This window comes from Esox lucius, chromosome 24 (assembly GCF_011004845.1).
Source record: "Esox lucius isolate fEsoLuc1 chromosome 24, fEsoLuc1.pri, whole genome shotgun sequence".
Classification (NCBI taxonomy): Eukaryota; Metazoa; Chordata; class Actinopteri; order Esociformes; family Esocidae; genus Esox; species Esox lucius.
The window spans coordinates 2097017-2113713 of NC_047592.1; the positions used below are offsets into that span (position 1 = coordinate 2097017).

The window sequence follows — 16697 nt, forward strand, 5'->3', positions numbered from 1 at the left end:
AGTATGAAAAAGTAAATGACATGATATTCTTCCTGACATCTCCTGTTGTAAGTCTTCATGAATATGGAATAAAATGCATGCAAGTAATAAGACTTTACCCAATAGTGTTACATTAATAAAAACAGCCCTGACTCCTAAGCTCGATCAAGCTTTATTCTATGCAAAATAAATCATAATACTGTAATTATATTATTATTTTTAATATTACCGCTTTTATGAATAGCAGTGTTGCATTCTCTAATAAAGAGATTTACAACTAGTAAGCTTCACCTGGAGATTGAACACTCACCTCTCACCGGCTCCTCTTGATCCGGGATGCTTTCTCTTTAAGTGCTCTAACATAAATGTGGTGCTCCCGTGAAACGCAAGCTCAGCCTTGCATGTATTGCACATGACAGCATTCTTAGTTGGCAGTTTTGTAAAACTTTCCCACACCTTACTGGTCCGGACCCGTTTACACTCCGCCATACTTCGCCGTTTATTTACTCCCTATGTAATTCGCGCTGTTTTTTCTTCTGCCGCAAAAGCATTTGTAACGGCTGCATTACACTCTAACGCCACAGCGTCGTAGCGGTCAAAACGCGATATTGCAGGCCCATACATTGGTCACGTGAGATTAAACTAATCGTTTCAGCCCTACCTGTGATCAACAATCATCTCCTTCGTTTTGCTGATATTGAGCGGGAGGTTGTTTTCCTGACACCACCAAGTCAGTGACCTTACCTCGTCTCTATAGGCTGACTCGTCGTCGTCAGAGATCAGGCCTATGATGGTGTCGTCTGCAAACTTAACGAAGTCATGGGTGAAGAGAGAGTACAGGAGCGGGCTCATCACACAGCCCTGGGGTGAACAGTACTGAGAGTCAGTGAGGAGGAGGAGGAGGTGGTGTTGCCCATCCACACCACCTGGGGACTGTCTGTCAGGACGTTCAGGATCCATTTGCTCATAGAGGGGTCGAGAACCAGATCCCTGAGCTTCACCGCCAGCTTGTGGGGCACAATGGTGTTGAAGGCTGAGCTGTAGTCAATGAACAGCATTCTCACATATGTGTTCCTCTTGTCCAGATGAGAGAGTGCAGAGTGGAGGATCAGAGTGATGAAGTCCTCTGTAGATCTGTTATGTCTACAGGCAAACTGCAGTGGGTCAAGAGTTACAGGCATGGAGTCTGTGATGTGAGTTTTAACTAGCCACTCAAAGCAATTCATGAGGATTGGTGTGAGTGCTACAGGGCGGTAATCACTAGATTATAACGTTACTTGTCAGTTAATTGAGTTAGCTGAGGCGATACCAGAAAGGACAAACCGGTAGGAGTGACACAACTGACAGCGCCAGAACCACATCTGTCACCCAATAGCCCACGACCCCTAATTAAAAGACATAATATAATTTAAACGGATGAGTTTAAATTATAAACATATTTCTGCAGTAAAGTTGGGCATTTTGCCTTAGAGATCTATGGAAACTGCTCCTCAAGTGGCCCTTCGATGAATTTTATCGAATGGCCACTTTTTTGGCACTTCCGGTTAGTCTTCTCAGAGGGTAATTTCCATTTATGTTATTTTATGTTGCTTTCAAGAAGCAGATCAATTCTAGCAAGGAATAACGAAACATTTTTATTCATTTTTTATTTCTTCCCCTTCGAAAAAACAAGCACCAAGTAATATAACAAAGTAATATAACGAGGTAGGTTGTTGTATTTTACTTTCTGTTCCGTAGTGTGGACTTGTAGACGAAGAAAGCTAACATGTTAGCCAGCTACATTACTACTACTACTACTACTACTACTACTACTACTAGCTAATACTGTACTTGGCTTGTAGTTATGGGACAGACTATTCTATGTTTGGGTATTATGATATAGTATAGCTAACTGTCTGTCACATTGGTTAGTCTTAACATCATACTTGTTATGGAACGAAGTTTGAACTAAACAAACTAATCTATCACAGTATTATAGCCATGTTGCTACAACTTAAGCAGACCTTAAGAATGGATGCTAACTTGAACAGAACGGTTGCAAGACCATCAACAAAAATAGTTGTAATAAATAGTTGTTTTGTGGTGATGACATGGCACCTTGCTAATTTAGAATCAGATTGTCATTTTTATGTTTTTTGGATTAGTTTTTGACTGAAGCACTGACGATGACGTGAAAAGTGAGCATGGTAATTGCGTAACTTAAAGGGGTGTATAATCCTGTTTCTAAACAATAACACGACTTTCTCCTCGTCCTTTATTACATATTGACCTTTTTTGGAACTTAAACAATAACCATGTTTTGAATCAACCCTGTCTCCTGCACGACTCACTGGATAAGGATGTTAGGCTTAGTTTGTTTTCATCTGAACTAATGAACTAATCTACCCTGATCTCTACCATTATTTGTTACGTTTGGGTGGCGAAACCCCCAAAAAGCCCCCCCTCTGAAAAATAAATAAAATGATGTGTGTGTAGTCTCTACACATTAGAGCATTTTGGTGTGGCAATTTTCATGTGAGTGGTGTGCGGTTTTGAGCAGAGCCATGGGACAGACGTTGAGCAGAGCGTAACCTTCGCTCGAGAGTGATGAGTGGGATTTTCACCAGCTCTCCTCTTACATACGTTTTGCTGGTATCCCTTAATATGATATTTCTTACGATCTTCAAATATTAACTACGTTTGTATTCAACATGTGCCTTGTACAAACTTGTGAGTTTGTATTCAGTGTGTGACTGTCAAATCTCAGATAGAAAAAAATTGTCTGGCTTTGTCAAATGTGGGTGGAGTCAAATGTTTGACCACACCCAGATTGTTCCTTGCCCCAAACTGCAGCACTGCAGTCAGGGGTACTTGGTTTCTATAAACTTGGAGATGTTTGCAGTCACATAGCTGCAATTCTCATAGCACTAGAGCAGTGGTTCCCAACTACGGTCCTCAAGTACCCCCAACAGTACACATTTTCATTGTAGCCCCAGCCAAGCACAGCTGATTCAACTTGTCAACTAATTATCAGGCTCTCATTGAGTTGAATTGGGTGTGCTTGTCCAGGGCTACAACAAAAATGTGTACTGATGGGGGTACTCAAGGACCGGAGTTGGGAACCACTGCACTAGAGCAGTGTGTAAAAGGTTTACATAACCTGTCTGTCAAATGTATATACGTATAGGCTACTGGCTCATATTCACTTGTTTTTTTACCTTAGACCATACACTTGGCTCAGATACGTCAGATCCATTTAATAATTTATTTATTGTTCGGGTGGATCCCATGCCTGTTGCTCAGATTGACTTGGGTAACCCTGAAGGACACACCGCCACTGATGCTGGGAATTATTTAAGATTCCCTTCCTTGACAAGTTATGGCACTCCAAAAAAGCTTTTTAAAGCACTAAGAGTAAGTTATTGTGGGCTAATAGCCACACAACTATATTTTTTGCTGGAGAATATGATGGGGGACGACGACAATTCTTCACTGTGACAGATCTTCTGTTTCTAAGTACGTCAATGTTGCTTACCTTTTGGAGGTTAGAGAATGAGTTAGGGTTAGTTCGCTTGCTGCTGGTTTTTGCCAGGAAATACATCCTCTTGGCTGTTTGTGGCAAACCAGTAATTGTCTTTAGTCGCCACTAGGGGGAGTACTTGGGTTTATGTAGGCAGACTATCAGAGGCTGATGAAGGAGGCTGATAGATATTTTGACTAGGGGTGTGCATTACCAATATTTTCACTATTGATAAGTCCTCAGCGTTTGTGATTGAATAACAGTCAACCCCACCCACTTGTGCCAAAAAGAGAGGCAATAAATGAAGATTTTTTTTTATTGTAATATGTTGCGCAAAACATTAAATGTTTTATTCAAAAATGTAGTTAACAACCTGAATAACGTTTTAGTATAAAAAATTAGGCTAGATATACTTTTACTTGGGAGACATTCAGATTCAGAAATGCCATAACTGCAACAATTAACCTAATGCATAGGCCTGTTAAGTCATTAGTATTTTATAACAAGTGATTTACTTTTAATTATTGTTACAAGTGTTCCCATTAATTACAATTGCAAATGAATTATAAACGTCATCAAAAACGCGCATTGTCTCCCATGAATTAATGTAGAAATATGTATGAATTGCCTTACATTAGCTAACTTCTTTGTGTCAAAGTTTTCTGGTCATAACAACAAAATACAAAATGAATTAGACCATTTGGCAATTTTTTACAGTCCCTTAAAACTATACCTTCCAAATGAAACTTCACTTTATATATAGACTAACAGACAAACAAACAGACAAACAAACCTAACGATGTGTCCCAGTGAATAAAAAAATATCCTTGGAAGGAAGCTTAATAGGAATACATTCTATAAAAATAATGAACAAAAACCAAACAAAATCTGTCTGGTGCCTCCATAGATTTGCATGTCCATGTGCTCTGTGAGTAGACCAGTAGGCTTATGTAGTCTGTTGACTGTCAGACCCACAGCCCAGAAAACCCTTTCAGCATGTACAGATGTTGCCAGGTATTCTTTCGCTAGCCATGATGATTTCCTGTTCTTGGCCCTTAGCCAGATTTGTTTAGTCTGTAAGAATTATTGCTGCCAAGTGAGTCAATCATGTCAACCATGATACTAATCAATTACATGTTTTCCTGTGTTTACAGAGACAAGTGTTGCATCCAGTTGTGGAACTTCTCACACATCTCACTTAGTTGGAAGAAACCTGAAATAAACCAGAAGTGTGTGTCAACACTTTCATCTCCATCCCTCCAGCGTCAGTAGGATCAGTCCAACAGGTCCTCACCTACAGTGATTTATTTAGTTGTGGTGTCAACATCAACTCTGGAATGGAGGATTATCAGCTGCCAGTGATCTGTCTCCTGACTCTCCTCTCTGTCTGCAGTGCGCAGTATGATGGTAAGACTGACACACAAACACACTGGACTGTTACATGTCCACAATGGAACAAATTGCTTGAACGAAGTGCAAGACTCTCATCACCCCTTTTTAGTTTAAAATTAAACTCTCTGATCTTCTCAACCAACAGTATGTATATCCCCTGATGATCAACTTTTCACTTTATTCCAGTCGTATTTATAATTCCATCTGTGATTGAAGGCAATGTTTCATATGTAAATATGTAACAATTCATTTGGTGTTATTCTCTTGATTACTCTGTACTTAATGTTTTTCATTGTCTTTCTTGTCATATTCATGTGTAACTGAGTTTTCTTTTTTGTTTAGACCTTATCCAGGTAGTCATAGTACATTATTAATTTGTTCTCAATTATCTTAACAAGGCAATTACAACAGTATGAAGTGATGTGATGTCATACTTCCAGGATACAGTCTCTCTTATAAACCAGATGAGCCAAAACATAATGACCCTTCACAGTTGAAGTGAATAACATTGATCATCTCCTAGGACACATGTTATGGTCTGGGTAGATTAGATGGTGAGTGAACTATCAGTACTGGTAGTAAACGTGTTGGATGCAGGAGAAATGGGCAGGATTGAAGACCTGAGCCACTTTGACAAGGACAAAATTGATATGGTCAGACGACTGGGTCAGAGCATCTCTGAAATGACAAGGATTGTGTGGTGCTCCTGGTGACAGTGGTGAGTTCCTACTGACTGTGGTCCAAGGAAGCACAAACCAGCGACAGGGTGTTTGGTGCCCAAGGCTCATCGATGTGCGAGGGCAACAAAGGCTGTCCCGTCTGGTCTGAACCGATAGAAGGTCTACAGTGGCACAAGTCACAGAAAGGGTTTATGATGGTTACATGAAGAATGTATCACAACACACCCTGCTGTGTGCTGTTTACCTGAGGAAGTGATGGTACCAGGATGCACTGTGGGAAGACATCAAGCCAGTGGAGGGAGTGTGATGCTCTGGTCAATGTTCTACTGGGAAACCCTGGGTCTGGGCATTCATCTGGATGTCAGTTTGACACGTGTCACCTACCTAAACCTTGTTGCAGACCAGGTACACTGCTTCATGGCAACGGTTTTTCCTGATGAAGGTGGTCTCTTTCAGCTGGATAATGCATCCTGCCACACTGCACACTTTGTTCAGGAATGGTTTGAGGAACATGATGAAGAGTTCAAGGTGTTGCCCTGGCCTCCAAATTCCCCAGATCTCAGTTCGATTGAGCATCTCTGGGATGTCATGGACCAACAAGACCGATCCATGGAGGATCACCTCACAACTTCCAGGACTTGAAGGATCTGCTGCTAATGTGGTGGCACCAAATACCTCAGCACACCTTCAGGGGTCTTGTAGAATCACTTTGCCTCGGCGGCTCGGCACTGTTTTTCCGGCACACTGAGGATCAACAGCATTTTAGGCAGGTGGTCATTATGTTTTGGCTCATCAGTGAATAATTCTGACAGTAGGAATTTTCTACCTTGTCTATTAGAAATACATTTGACTTCAAAGTAGCCATTCCATAATTCAACCATGTTGAGGGAAACATTTTATAAACTCTTGCTGTATTTGCTCCAGTTCTATTAGATTTCAAAACATCTTTAACCGTTTAGCTTTGAAAGGCCTCATCCTAGTTTATCAAGGTGTAATAGTTGTTTCTTATTCCGTTCTCTATTCCATTTAAATCTGATATTTCCATCTCAGTCCATGAATCAACTTCAATGAAACCACTAATTACATTTTGAAATATTCTGGTGGATCCCTTCTACTGCGTACATAACTGACTACATCCATGTCCCTGATATAAATAATAATAAACCAAGTGTTTTAATTGTTCATATGCTTTGCTGTTCCAGTCCAGGTTCTTGGCCAGTCAGAACCAATTTTAGGCATCGTAGGTGATGATGTCATCCTCCCTTTTTCTCTGAGAACCACCATCGGAACCGTCAGCGCTGTTGGTGAATCAGTGGAGTGGCAGAGACCTGACCTCAAACCTAAAGAGGTGCATTTCTACCGTAGCCAAGAAGACTATAATGAAGACCAGAATAACAACTTCAAAGGAAGGACGTCGCTGTTTAAAGAAGAAATGAAGAACGGGAACATCTCCTTAAAACTGTCCGGAGTGAAACTCTCTGATGCTGGAAACTACACCTGCTTTGTTCCAACACTAAGAGGTTCTTTTCAGAAAGACTCTGTTCAACTCATTGTTGGTGAGTCATTTAAGTATTGAGACGATAATTCCTGTAGCTGTAGTGAACCGCCAAATCAGGCTAACGTCCACTAGGGACAGTGAGTATCCGGCGTTGCCATTAAGGATCGCCTCCTTTAAAACAAATTTCTGCTGCTGAACCACTCGTGTTCCTTCTTATCCAATGGCACAAAACACACTTAGAGGTTAAATTCTTGATAATCCAAAACATAACTGATGCACAGTTTAAAAAGCAGAGGAGACCTTTTCCAAACAACACAGTGGTACTCATTGTTGGTGAGTTATTTAAATATTGGCAGCATGGATTATCAGAAATATACACCCCAAATAACTGACAAATAAATATTAAAGCATTTTTCCTCCTTCTGTCAAATCTTATTGTGATATTAGTTTTAACATCATGACATTGTGTCTGACCAGTCACCCTTTCCCCTTTAAAAGACATCAGACAACTATAGAACATGTTGTATCTTCTGTTTCATCTGTGGAGGTGCAGCATCTAAACCACGGGTCACTATTGTGGGTGTTGATCCCATGGGTGTCATCCTGGAGTGTGAGGCTGGAGGGTTGATCTACAAACCCGAGACGACCTGGCTGGACAGTGATGGAAACATCCTCCCTGGTGGATCTACAGAGACAGGGACAGACTCAGATGGTCGCCACAGTGTGAGAGGACATGTGACCATCCAGAAGACTGACAACAACATGTTCACCTGTAGAGTTCAACAGCAGCAGATCAACCACAAGATGGAGACAGAAATTAATGTCACAGGTGAGGTCTTCATTAGTTAACCTGAATACCAGACACCTTGTTAGACCAGACTAGTGGACAGAGATTCATGTCCCTGGTGAGGTCTTCATTAGTTAACCTGAATACCAGACACCTTGTTAGACCAGACTAGTGGACAGAGATTCATGTCCCTGGTGAGGTCTTCATTAGTTAACCTGAATACCAGACACCTTGTTAGACCAGACTAGTGGACAGAGATTCATGTCCCTGGTGAGGTCTTCATTAGTTACCCTGAATACCAGACACCTTGTTAGACCAGACTAGTGGACAGAGATTCATGTCCCAGGTGAGGTCTTCATTAGTTAACCTGAATACCAGACACCTTGTTAGACCAGACTAGTGGACAGAGATTCATGTCCCAGATGAGGTCTTCATTAGTTAACCTGAATACCAGACACCTTGTTAGACCAGACTAGTGGACAGAGATTCATGTCCCAGGTGAGGTCTTCATTAGTTAACCTGAATACCAGACACCTTGTTAGACCAGACTAGTGGACAGAGATTCATGTCCCAGGTGAGGTCTTCATTAGTTAACCTGAATACCAGACACCTTGTTAGACCAGACTAGTGGACAGAGATTCATGTCCCAGATGAGGTCTTCATTAGTTAACATGAATACCAGACACCTTGTTAGACCAGACTAGTGGACACAGATTCATGTCCCAGGTGAGGTTTTCATTAGTTAACCTGAATACCAGACACCTTGTTAGACCAGACTAGTGGACAGAGATTCATGTCCCAGGTGAGGTCTTCATTAGTTAACCTGAATACCAGACACCTTGTTAGACCAAACTATTGGACAGAGATTCGTGTTTCATGTGAGGTCTTCATTAGAATGATGAGAAAATGATTAGCATAAACAATAATAGACTGTTGGCTACCTGATGGATGTACTGCCTGGACTACAGTACTGATGGAGAGAAAAATACACATGGGGTCTCAGAAATCAAGTGTGGTTATCCCACTATCTTTGGTGGTTTTTCATACACTCTTAACTTATTTTTTCTGAAATGGTGATAAAACCTTCTGTTTAGTGTTTGGGGATGTGTATTTATTAGATTATAGGCTTTTAGAATATAACTATAAGGCTTTTAAAATTGTTCTATGTGACTTCTGTTTCAGATCGAATGTTTCCTGAGCCATGCCAGTCCTGGTTGTCTGGGTTTCTGATCGGTGGTCTGATCGGTGGTCTGATCGGTGGTCTTGTTTTATTGATTGTTGTAGTTGTAGTTCTCTGCATCCTGAAGAGTAAAGGTCTACTGCACTGGGGAAGAGGTAAGTCACTGATCGGAGTTAGCTTTGATGTGATAGTGGGATCTAGTGATGAATAGATGTCCTGGTGTGACAGTGGGATCTAGTGATTAATTAGGTCCTGGTGTGACAGTGGGATCAAGTGATTAATTAGGTCCTGGTGTGACCGTGGGATCTAGTGATTAATTAGGTCCTGGTGTGACATTGGGATCTAGTGATTAATTAGGTTGTTGGTAGTTGTCCAAAATACACAGACTGTTTATATTGAACATATTAATGTAGAAAACATTATTGGCTAACTGGTCTTTTCGAATCATTTTCTCATTCTATTCAGGAGTATTAAACAGGAATCCACAGCAGAATGGGAATCCACTGTTGTGAGGGAAGGAGAATGGGAATGCACAGCCCAATGGGAATCTGCAGAATGGCACCATGAGTGTGATGTTGATGCCTGGACATGACTGAGGGAAATGAGCAGGAGTGCTGATATTGGTTGATCACGTGGTGGAATTGAACAGTTATTGACTGGAGACACGTCAACCATAATGACACACATCAACCTCCACTACGGACTACCTGAATCTCATTGGAGGGCTGAGCCTGCGTCCGGGGGGTTGCAGCACCTCTACTTCTCATGTCTGGGAAGGCTGGTTACTTAAAATGTGAATGACTTATAGACTTGCTACAGCCCTGTTTTTTACATAATGGACCCAGTTACACACAGAAGGTTCTGTACTGAATAATACAATACATAAACTGTCAGGGAATTCAACCATCCTGGGACACAGAAGGCAGATTCCTGACAGGACTGTGGACCTGTAGAATGATGCCTTAACCTAACCAGCTCTGCATTACATACCTGCATCTCACTTTTCTATCCTTGTGAATATGGAAACCCTAACTGGCCTTATTCCAAACTGCATTGGTATTTTTATGTGTAGCACCTTTGTACAGACATATTTTTTATTAGAATTGGTGTAGAATTCATCTGTGTAAACTGTATAACCAAGTGTTGTACTGTGAACAAGTCAGTTCAACTTCAGGGATGTCAATCTGTCCAGTTAGGAAGCATAAGCGATTGTGAATCAATGTTTTAGTGCAAATGAAAGTGACAACAGGTGAGGCAACAGCAAGAAAACTCCCAAAATGGGAATGGTTTTGCAGGTGGTGGCCACAGACCACTATTGCTTTCTCTTTATCCTTTCTGCATTTTGCTAGTGTCCTTGTCACTCCTGGTAGCATAAGGTGGTACCTGCAGCCCATTCAGGTCGCACAGGTAGTCCAACTCCTCCAGGATGGCACATCCATAGGTGCCGTCACAAGACGGTTTGCTGTGTCTCCCAGTACAGTCTCAAGACCATGGAGGAGATACCAGGAGACGGACCGTTGCACGAGGAGAGCTGGACAGGGCATCAACCCAGCAGCAGGACTGGTATCTGCTCCTTTGTGTGAGGAGGAACAGGAGGAGCACTGCCAGAGCCCTAGAAAATGACCTCCAGCAGGTTACTGGTGTGCATGTTTCTGAACAAACTGTCAGAAACAGAGTCCATGAGGATGGCATGAGGGCCCAACGTCCTCTAGTGGGACCTGTGCTCACAGCCCAGCACCCTGCACTACTTAGTATCCACACAGTCTGTACATAATGCTACTTAATATCCACACAATCTGTACATAGTCTGATGATGTCTGTGCTCTTACCAGCACCGTGCAGCTCGGTTGGCATCCGCCAGACAACACCAGAATTGACACGTCCACCACTGGCGGCCTGTTCTGTTCACAGATGAGAGCAGGTTCACACTGAGCACATGTGACAGACGTGAAAGAGTCTGGAGACGCCGTGGTGAACGTTGTGCTGCCTGCAACATCATCCAGCATGACCAGTTTGGTGGTGGGTCAGTGATGGTCTGGGGAGGCATATCCTTGGAGGGTCGCACAGACCTCCACATGCTGGCCAACGGTACTCTGACTGCTGTTAGGTACCGGGATAAAATCCTCAAACCCATGGTCAGACCTTACGCTGGTGCAGTGGTCCCTGGGTTCATCCTGCTACAGGACAATGCCCAGCCTCATGTTGCCAGTGTGTAGGCAGTTCCTGGATGACGAAGGCATTGATGCCATTGAGAACCTCTGATCTTTAATATATTTCCTTTATAGAGACCGATGTGTGATTTGTGTTCCCTTAATTTTTTTAGCCGTGTAATGTTTTTTTACTACTATTGTTGTGAATATAAAATACCAATGGCCCTGCTGTGTTTTTTTTACTATGAATGACCACATTTTCATACACCTGTTTATGAATCAGTGAGTCTAAATATTACCAGACAACAATTTAAAGATTTTACAGAGTTACAGTGCTACATCAGGAAATTAATGTTTTACTTAAATCAGTTTCCTCATAATGCTTGCCTGTATCTCACAAAAGTGAGTACACCCCTCACATTTTTGTAAATATTTGATTATATAATTTTATGTGACAACACTGAAGAAATAACACTTTGCTACAATGTAGTATGTACAGCTTGTATAACAGTGTACATTTGCTGTCCCCTCAAAATAACACAACACACAGCCATTAATGTCTAAACCGCTGGCAACAAAAGTGAGTACACCCCTAAGTGAAAATGTCCAAATTGGGCCCAATGTGTCAATATTTTGTGTGGCCACCATTATTTTCCAGCACTGCCTTAACCCTCTTGGGCACGGAGTTCACCAGAGTCCTCTTCCACTCCTCCATGACGACATCACAGAGCTGGTGGATGTTAGAGACCTTTCGCTCCTTTTGAGGATGCCTACAGATGCTCAATAGGGTTTAGGTCTGGAGACCTGCTTGGCCAGTCCATCACCTTTACCCTCAACTTCTTTGGCAAGGCAATGGTTGTTTTGGAGGTGTGTTTGGGGTCGTTATCATGTTGCAATACTGCCCTGCAGCCCAGTCTCTGAAGGGAGGGGATCATGCTCTGCTTCAGTATGTCACAGTACATGTTGGCATTCATGGTTCCCTCAAGGAACTGTAGCTCCCCATCCACCTCTGGGTGGATGTGAACTTGCGACCACTGGAGTGGGTGTTGGGAATATTTAAAAATGCAGTCTGCAACAATGAATAATCTCAAAGTGCATAACAATTATTTAGACACTGTTAATATGGTAAATTACTATTTTGTCCGGAAATATTTTAAGAAATATGTGGATTGGTGTAAAGAGGCCCATTATCAGCAACCATCACTCTGGTGTTCCAATGGCATGTTGTGTTTGCTAATCCAAGTTTATCATTTTAAGGCTAATTGATAATTAAAAAACCCTTTTGCAATTGAAAACTGTGCTGATTAAAGCAATAAAACTGTTCATCTTTAGACTATTTCAGTATCTAGAGCATCAGAACTTGTGGGTTTAAAATGTCCAGAAACAGAGGAATGGTGCAACTTTTCCATTTGACAAACATTATAATAGACATTATTTTTAATTACTGTGGAGTATTTACATAATGCTACTTAATATCTACACAGTCTGTACATAATGCTACTTAATATCCACACAGTCTGTACATAATGCTACTTAATAACCACACAGTCTGTACATAACGCTACTTAATATCCACACAGTCTGTACATAACGCTACTTAATATCCACACAGTCTGTACATAACGCTACTTAATATCCACACAGTCTGTACATAACGCCACTTAATATCCACAGTCTGTACATAATGCTACTTAATATCCACACAGTCTGTACATAACGCCACTTAATATCCACACAGTCTGTACATAACGCCACTTAATATCCACACAGTCTGTACATAACGCCACTTAATATCCACACAGTCTGTACATAACGCCACTTAATATCCACACAGTCTGTACATAACGCTACTTAATATCCACACAGTCTGTACATAACGCTACTTATGTACAGACTGTCACAGTGAGTGTGTGTGTGGTGTCGCAGTGAGTGTGTGTGTGGTGTCGCAGTGAGTGTGTGTGTGTGTGTGGTGTCGCAGTGAGTGTGTGTGTGGGGTCACAGTGAGTGTGTGTGTGGGGTCACAGTGAGTGTGTGTGTGGGGTCACAGTGAGTGTGTGTGTGGGGTCACAGTGAGTGTGTGTGTGGGGTCACAGTGAGTGTGTGTGGCAGTAGGGTTGATGACCGGGTACATAACATCTGCGTACAATACTCAGAACTTGCTCTACGAGTGGCAGGTATTTGTGGTGGATAAAACATCAGCCAGACAACAAGGTGATTTAGAGTTCCTGGGGGCTCCTCACTGTTGGGTCAGACACAAAATACATAGTTTAATAGAATAAGAAGCACCTCATAGAACAGTAAAACAATACAAATTGTGGAAAGTGATAGGATTAGATTCGATCTGGTCATTTCTGAGATCAGTTGTGTTGCGACAGGATGGAAAAATGGCTTTTTAGAAAATGTAGGTAGCTCTAAAAAGAGCTATTGTATGGATGTTTTTAGAAGGGCTGTTGTTTGTATGGAGCTCTTAGAAGAGCTGTTTTATTGCAAGGCTCCAGCTGGGGAACTGAAGTAGACCGTTAACTTGTCCCTCACAGCCAGTGCCTCCACAGACCCCTGATTACCAGCACTGTGTCCGGCATAGGCGCCGATACCGTGGGTGCTCCGGGGCTCGAGCACCCACGGAAAATAGCGAGCACCCACGAAAATACCGAGCACGAGCACCCACGTGTGCCAGACCGCCAGTCCGCCAGTAGGCTACATTCATTTAAAATTAAACTTGCCGTTGGTGATATGTAAAGCGTCTGTCACACTGTGATTGGTTATGTCGATGTTAGTGACAGCGACATAACCAGTCACCTGCTCCGGGTGCTCCCTATCCACCAATCACAGCGTTTCTCAGATGAAAAAATGCCACTATCAAAAACTCGTAGCAGAAATTAGGGAGAAACTCCCAGAAACTATATGTGTCGTTTTTTTTTAATCGATATTTAGATAATAGCGCAAAACATTAATTTCCCACGAACTGATCGCGGTTAGGCCTACGTGTCAGTTAAACTTTTCATCTCCAATCCTGTATTTGTGATAAGTGGTAAATTTTAAAGATCTACTTTACGGCTTTATTAATAAGTAAATGAATAGGTGTGCGTAGTGCGTTTATATAGGTATATATAGGTGTGTGTGTATATATAGGTATATATAGGTGTGTGTATATATAGGTATATATAGGTGTGTGTGTGTGTATATATAGGTATATATAGGTGTGTGTGTGTGTATATATAGGTATATATAGGTGTGTGTATATATAGGTATATATAGGTGTGTGTGTATATATATATATATAAATAAAAAAATGGCGTGCGCCTATGAGCACCCACGGAGGAAAACATAAATTGGCGCCTATGGTGTCCGGCATCCATTAGCCCTGGGTTCAGGTCTTAGGTGAGTGGCATGTTGACCTCCTGATGGAGTAAGTTGTAGAGCATGCAGGTGTCCTTCACAATCCAGTCAGCCTTGTCTGGAGACACAGCCATTGCTCGTTGGTAGGCCTGCCACTGTGATGCTAGGATTCAGACGGGACACCCCACTGTCATCCTGGCCCGACTCAGGCTGTGGTTAAAGTTTAGCCATTTCTGAGTCAAGGCTCTACCTGGGAAGGGCCTCATCATGTATCTTAGGAGGGGGAATGCCTGGTCACAATGACATGGGGCGTGGGGCCTAGGTGCTCTGCGCCAGGTAGAGGGGCACCAGCGTGCAGGTGAAGGGAGCCAGCCTGACGAGCCCTGCCAAATGCTGAAGCAGCAAGTGTTCCTCCAATAGGCACCAATGTGAACCATCCAGAACCTACAACGGGCATCAACGACGGCCAGAAGGACAATGGAGTAGCCCTCCTTGTAGTTAAAATACAGGGACCCTGAATGGCCTGGGCACCTTATAGCAACATACTTACCATCCAGGGCACCTACACAGTTGGGAAAGTTCCAGAGCTTCCTGAATTCCCTCCACTGTCCTCCAGTCCTCTGTGGTTGGCTCAGGCATGTAGCCCATCTCCAAGCCTTCCCAGGTGACCCTGCAGACCTCAGCAACCATGCCAACCACAGTACTGATGCCCACACGGTAGCTGTAGGCAATGGTCCTAAGAGTCACCAGTTGCCAAGTACCTGTAATGACAGAATGTTGACCATTTGTATATTAAGTAGGATGCAAGCTTTAATATTCATATCAATCTACTTTAACGATGTTAATACAAATTGTGCAATGAAAGACAAAAATTGCTCTCTTATTAATTAATAGAATAATATAAAGAATCATAAATGAGGTGGTAATGCCGGTTATACTGTACTTTAACTGATAGGATAACAGACTAATATCCATTAGTGATGGGAAGTTCGACTCTTTCTACTGACTCGGATCTTGTCGAGTCGTTCAGGGAAAATAGCGATTCTTTCGAGTCATTTCGTTCATTTGAGTCACTAATGCCTTCAAATGAATGAAACAACCGTTTAATTGAACGATAAAACTGACCGAGTCAGTCGTTCACAAGTCTTTTACTTAGACAGAGGCTCAGTGTATTTTATTTGTATTTATCCTTACAATAAAAAAAATCAACTACTACATTAATTATTTTAGACCTACCACGTGTCCAATTATCCTTTACAAATGTCTTTATTATGCTATTGTCTTGATCTATTTTTCTTAGCGAACGTAAAAGTGTATTCCGTGGTTGGGTTGAACTCCGCCAGTCGTTCAAATGAACGAAACAACCGCTTACTAGTCTTTTTTACATAGGCAAAGGCTGCGGTATCGTGCTTGTTTTCATCTTTTTTCATGGCATCAGTAATCAACTATATTAATTATTATAGTCTGCGTTCAATGATCAGTTATAAACATGTATTTATGATTTTCCTGCCTTGGTCTATTTTCTCTGCGAATGCACATAGAAGTTGATCGGAGAAATTAGCTGTAGGAACGGGTATGAAGCAAGTGATCATGTTGTAGTAATCCGCTGACAAACGGTTCGAATGAACGATATGAACGAGTCACTAGAAAAAGGACTCACGAGTCCCAAGTCACTAGAAATATTCGTTCAAAACTAACAAATCGTTCGCGAAGTGCACATCACTAATATCCATTTAACAGTACGGTAACACACTTTTACCTCAGATATATAGCCGGTCGTTGTCCAGGTTTCATGGGTTCCCTCCAAAATGTGTTTTGCCTTTCGATGAAGGGACCAACTTTGCTGAGCAACATGTGAAACTGGGTGGTGTCCATCCGATAATAGTATCTGAAACGCGCACAATCCAGACGAAGTTTCTGCACCAGGTGGTGGTAATAACCCGGCTCCTTTCTAGCTTGCAGAATTGTATGTATATATGAACGGTTTCTGCGGGGGCTGTCACCGCTATCTTGAATTACCAGTATAGTAGAGAAATCCTATCGGCTTTGTTTTAAAGACTTTCATTTTAGCAATAAACGGAACGGAGATTGGTTTCCTACTCTGTTGTGTTTGTTTGGTCCGAATTTACCCCTTGAACACAATAAGGTACAGAAGTGGGTCTTGGTATAAACGTGCGTACTATTGCGATATTT

At 42.0% G+C, this 16697-nt stretch overlaps 1 protein-coding gene and 1 long non-coding RNA gene across 3 annotated transcripts; one reads left to right on the plus strand and one right to left on the minus strand.

The window, feature by feature from the left end:
• The first annotated feature begins 1512 nt into the window (after window positions 1-1512).
• LOC105009745 (butyrophilin-like protein 10) lies at window positions 1513-10426 on the plus strand. 2 transcript variants are annotated; one of them, XM_034290760.1, is made up of 6 exons: window positions 1513-1683; window positions 4633-4885; window positions 6753-7106; window positions 7596-7877; window positions 9018-9170; window positions 9481-10426. In XM_034290760.1, the coding sequence occupies exons 2-6, from the start codon at window positions 4816-4818 to the stop codon at window positions 9525-9527; spliced, it is 906 nt and encodes a 301-aa protein (XP_034146651.1). In that variant the 5' UTR covers window positions 1513-1683; window positions 4633-4815; the 3' UTR covers window positions 9528-10426. The 2 variants fall into 2 exon arrangements, with proteins under 2 accessions (XP_034146651.1, XP_034146652.1); XM_034290761.1 differs by having other exon boundaries at window positions 7602-7877.
• A 2785-nt stretch (window positions 10427-13211) lies between these two features.
• On the minus strand, window positions 13212-16696 carry LOC117593959. Its single transcript, XR_004575433.1, has 3 exons — window positions 16264-16696; window positions 15055-15265; window positions 13212-13404 (listed from the first exon to the last, which is right to left on the minus strand). It is a non-coding gene; the product is annotated as an uncharacterized LOC117593959 (long non-coding RNA).
• Window position 16697: the final 1 nt, after the last annotated feature.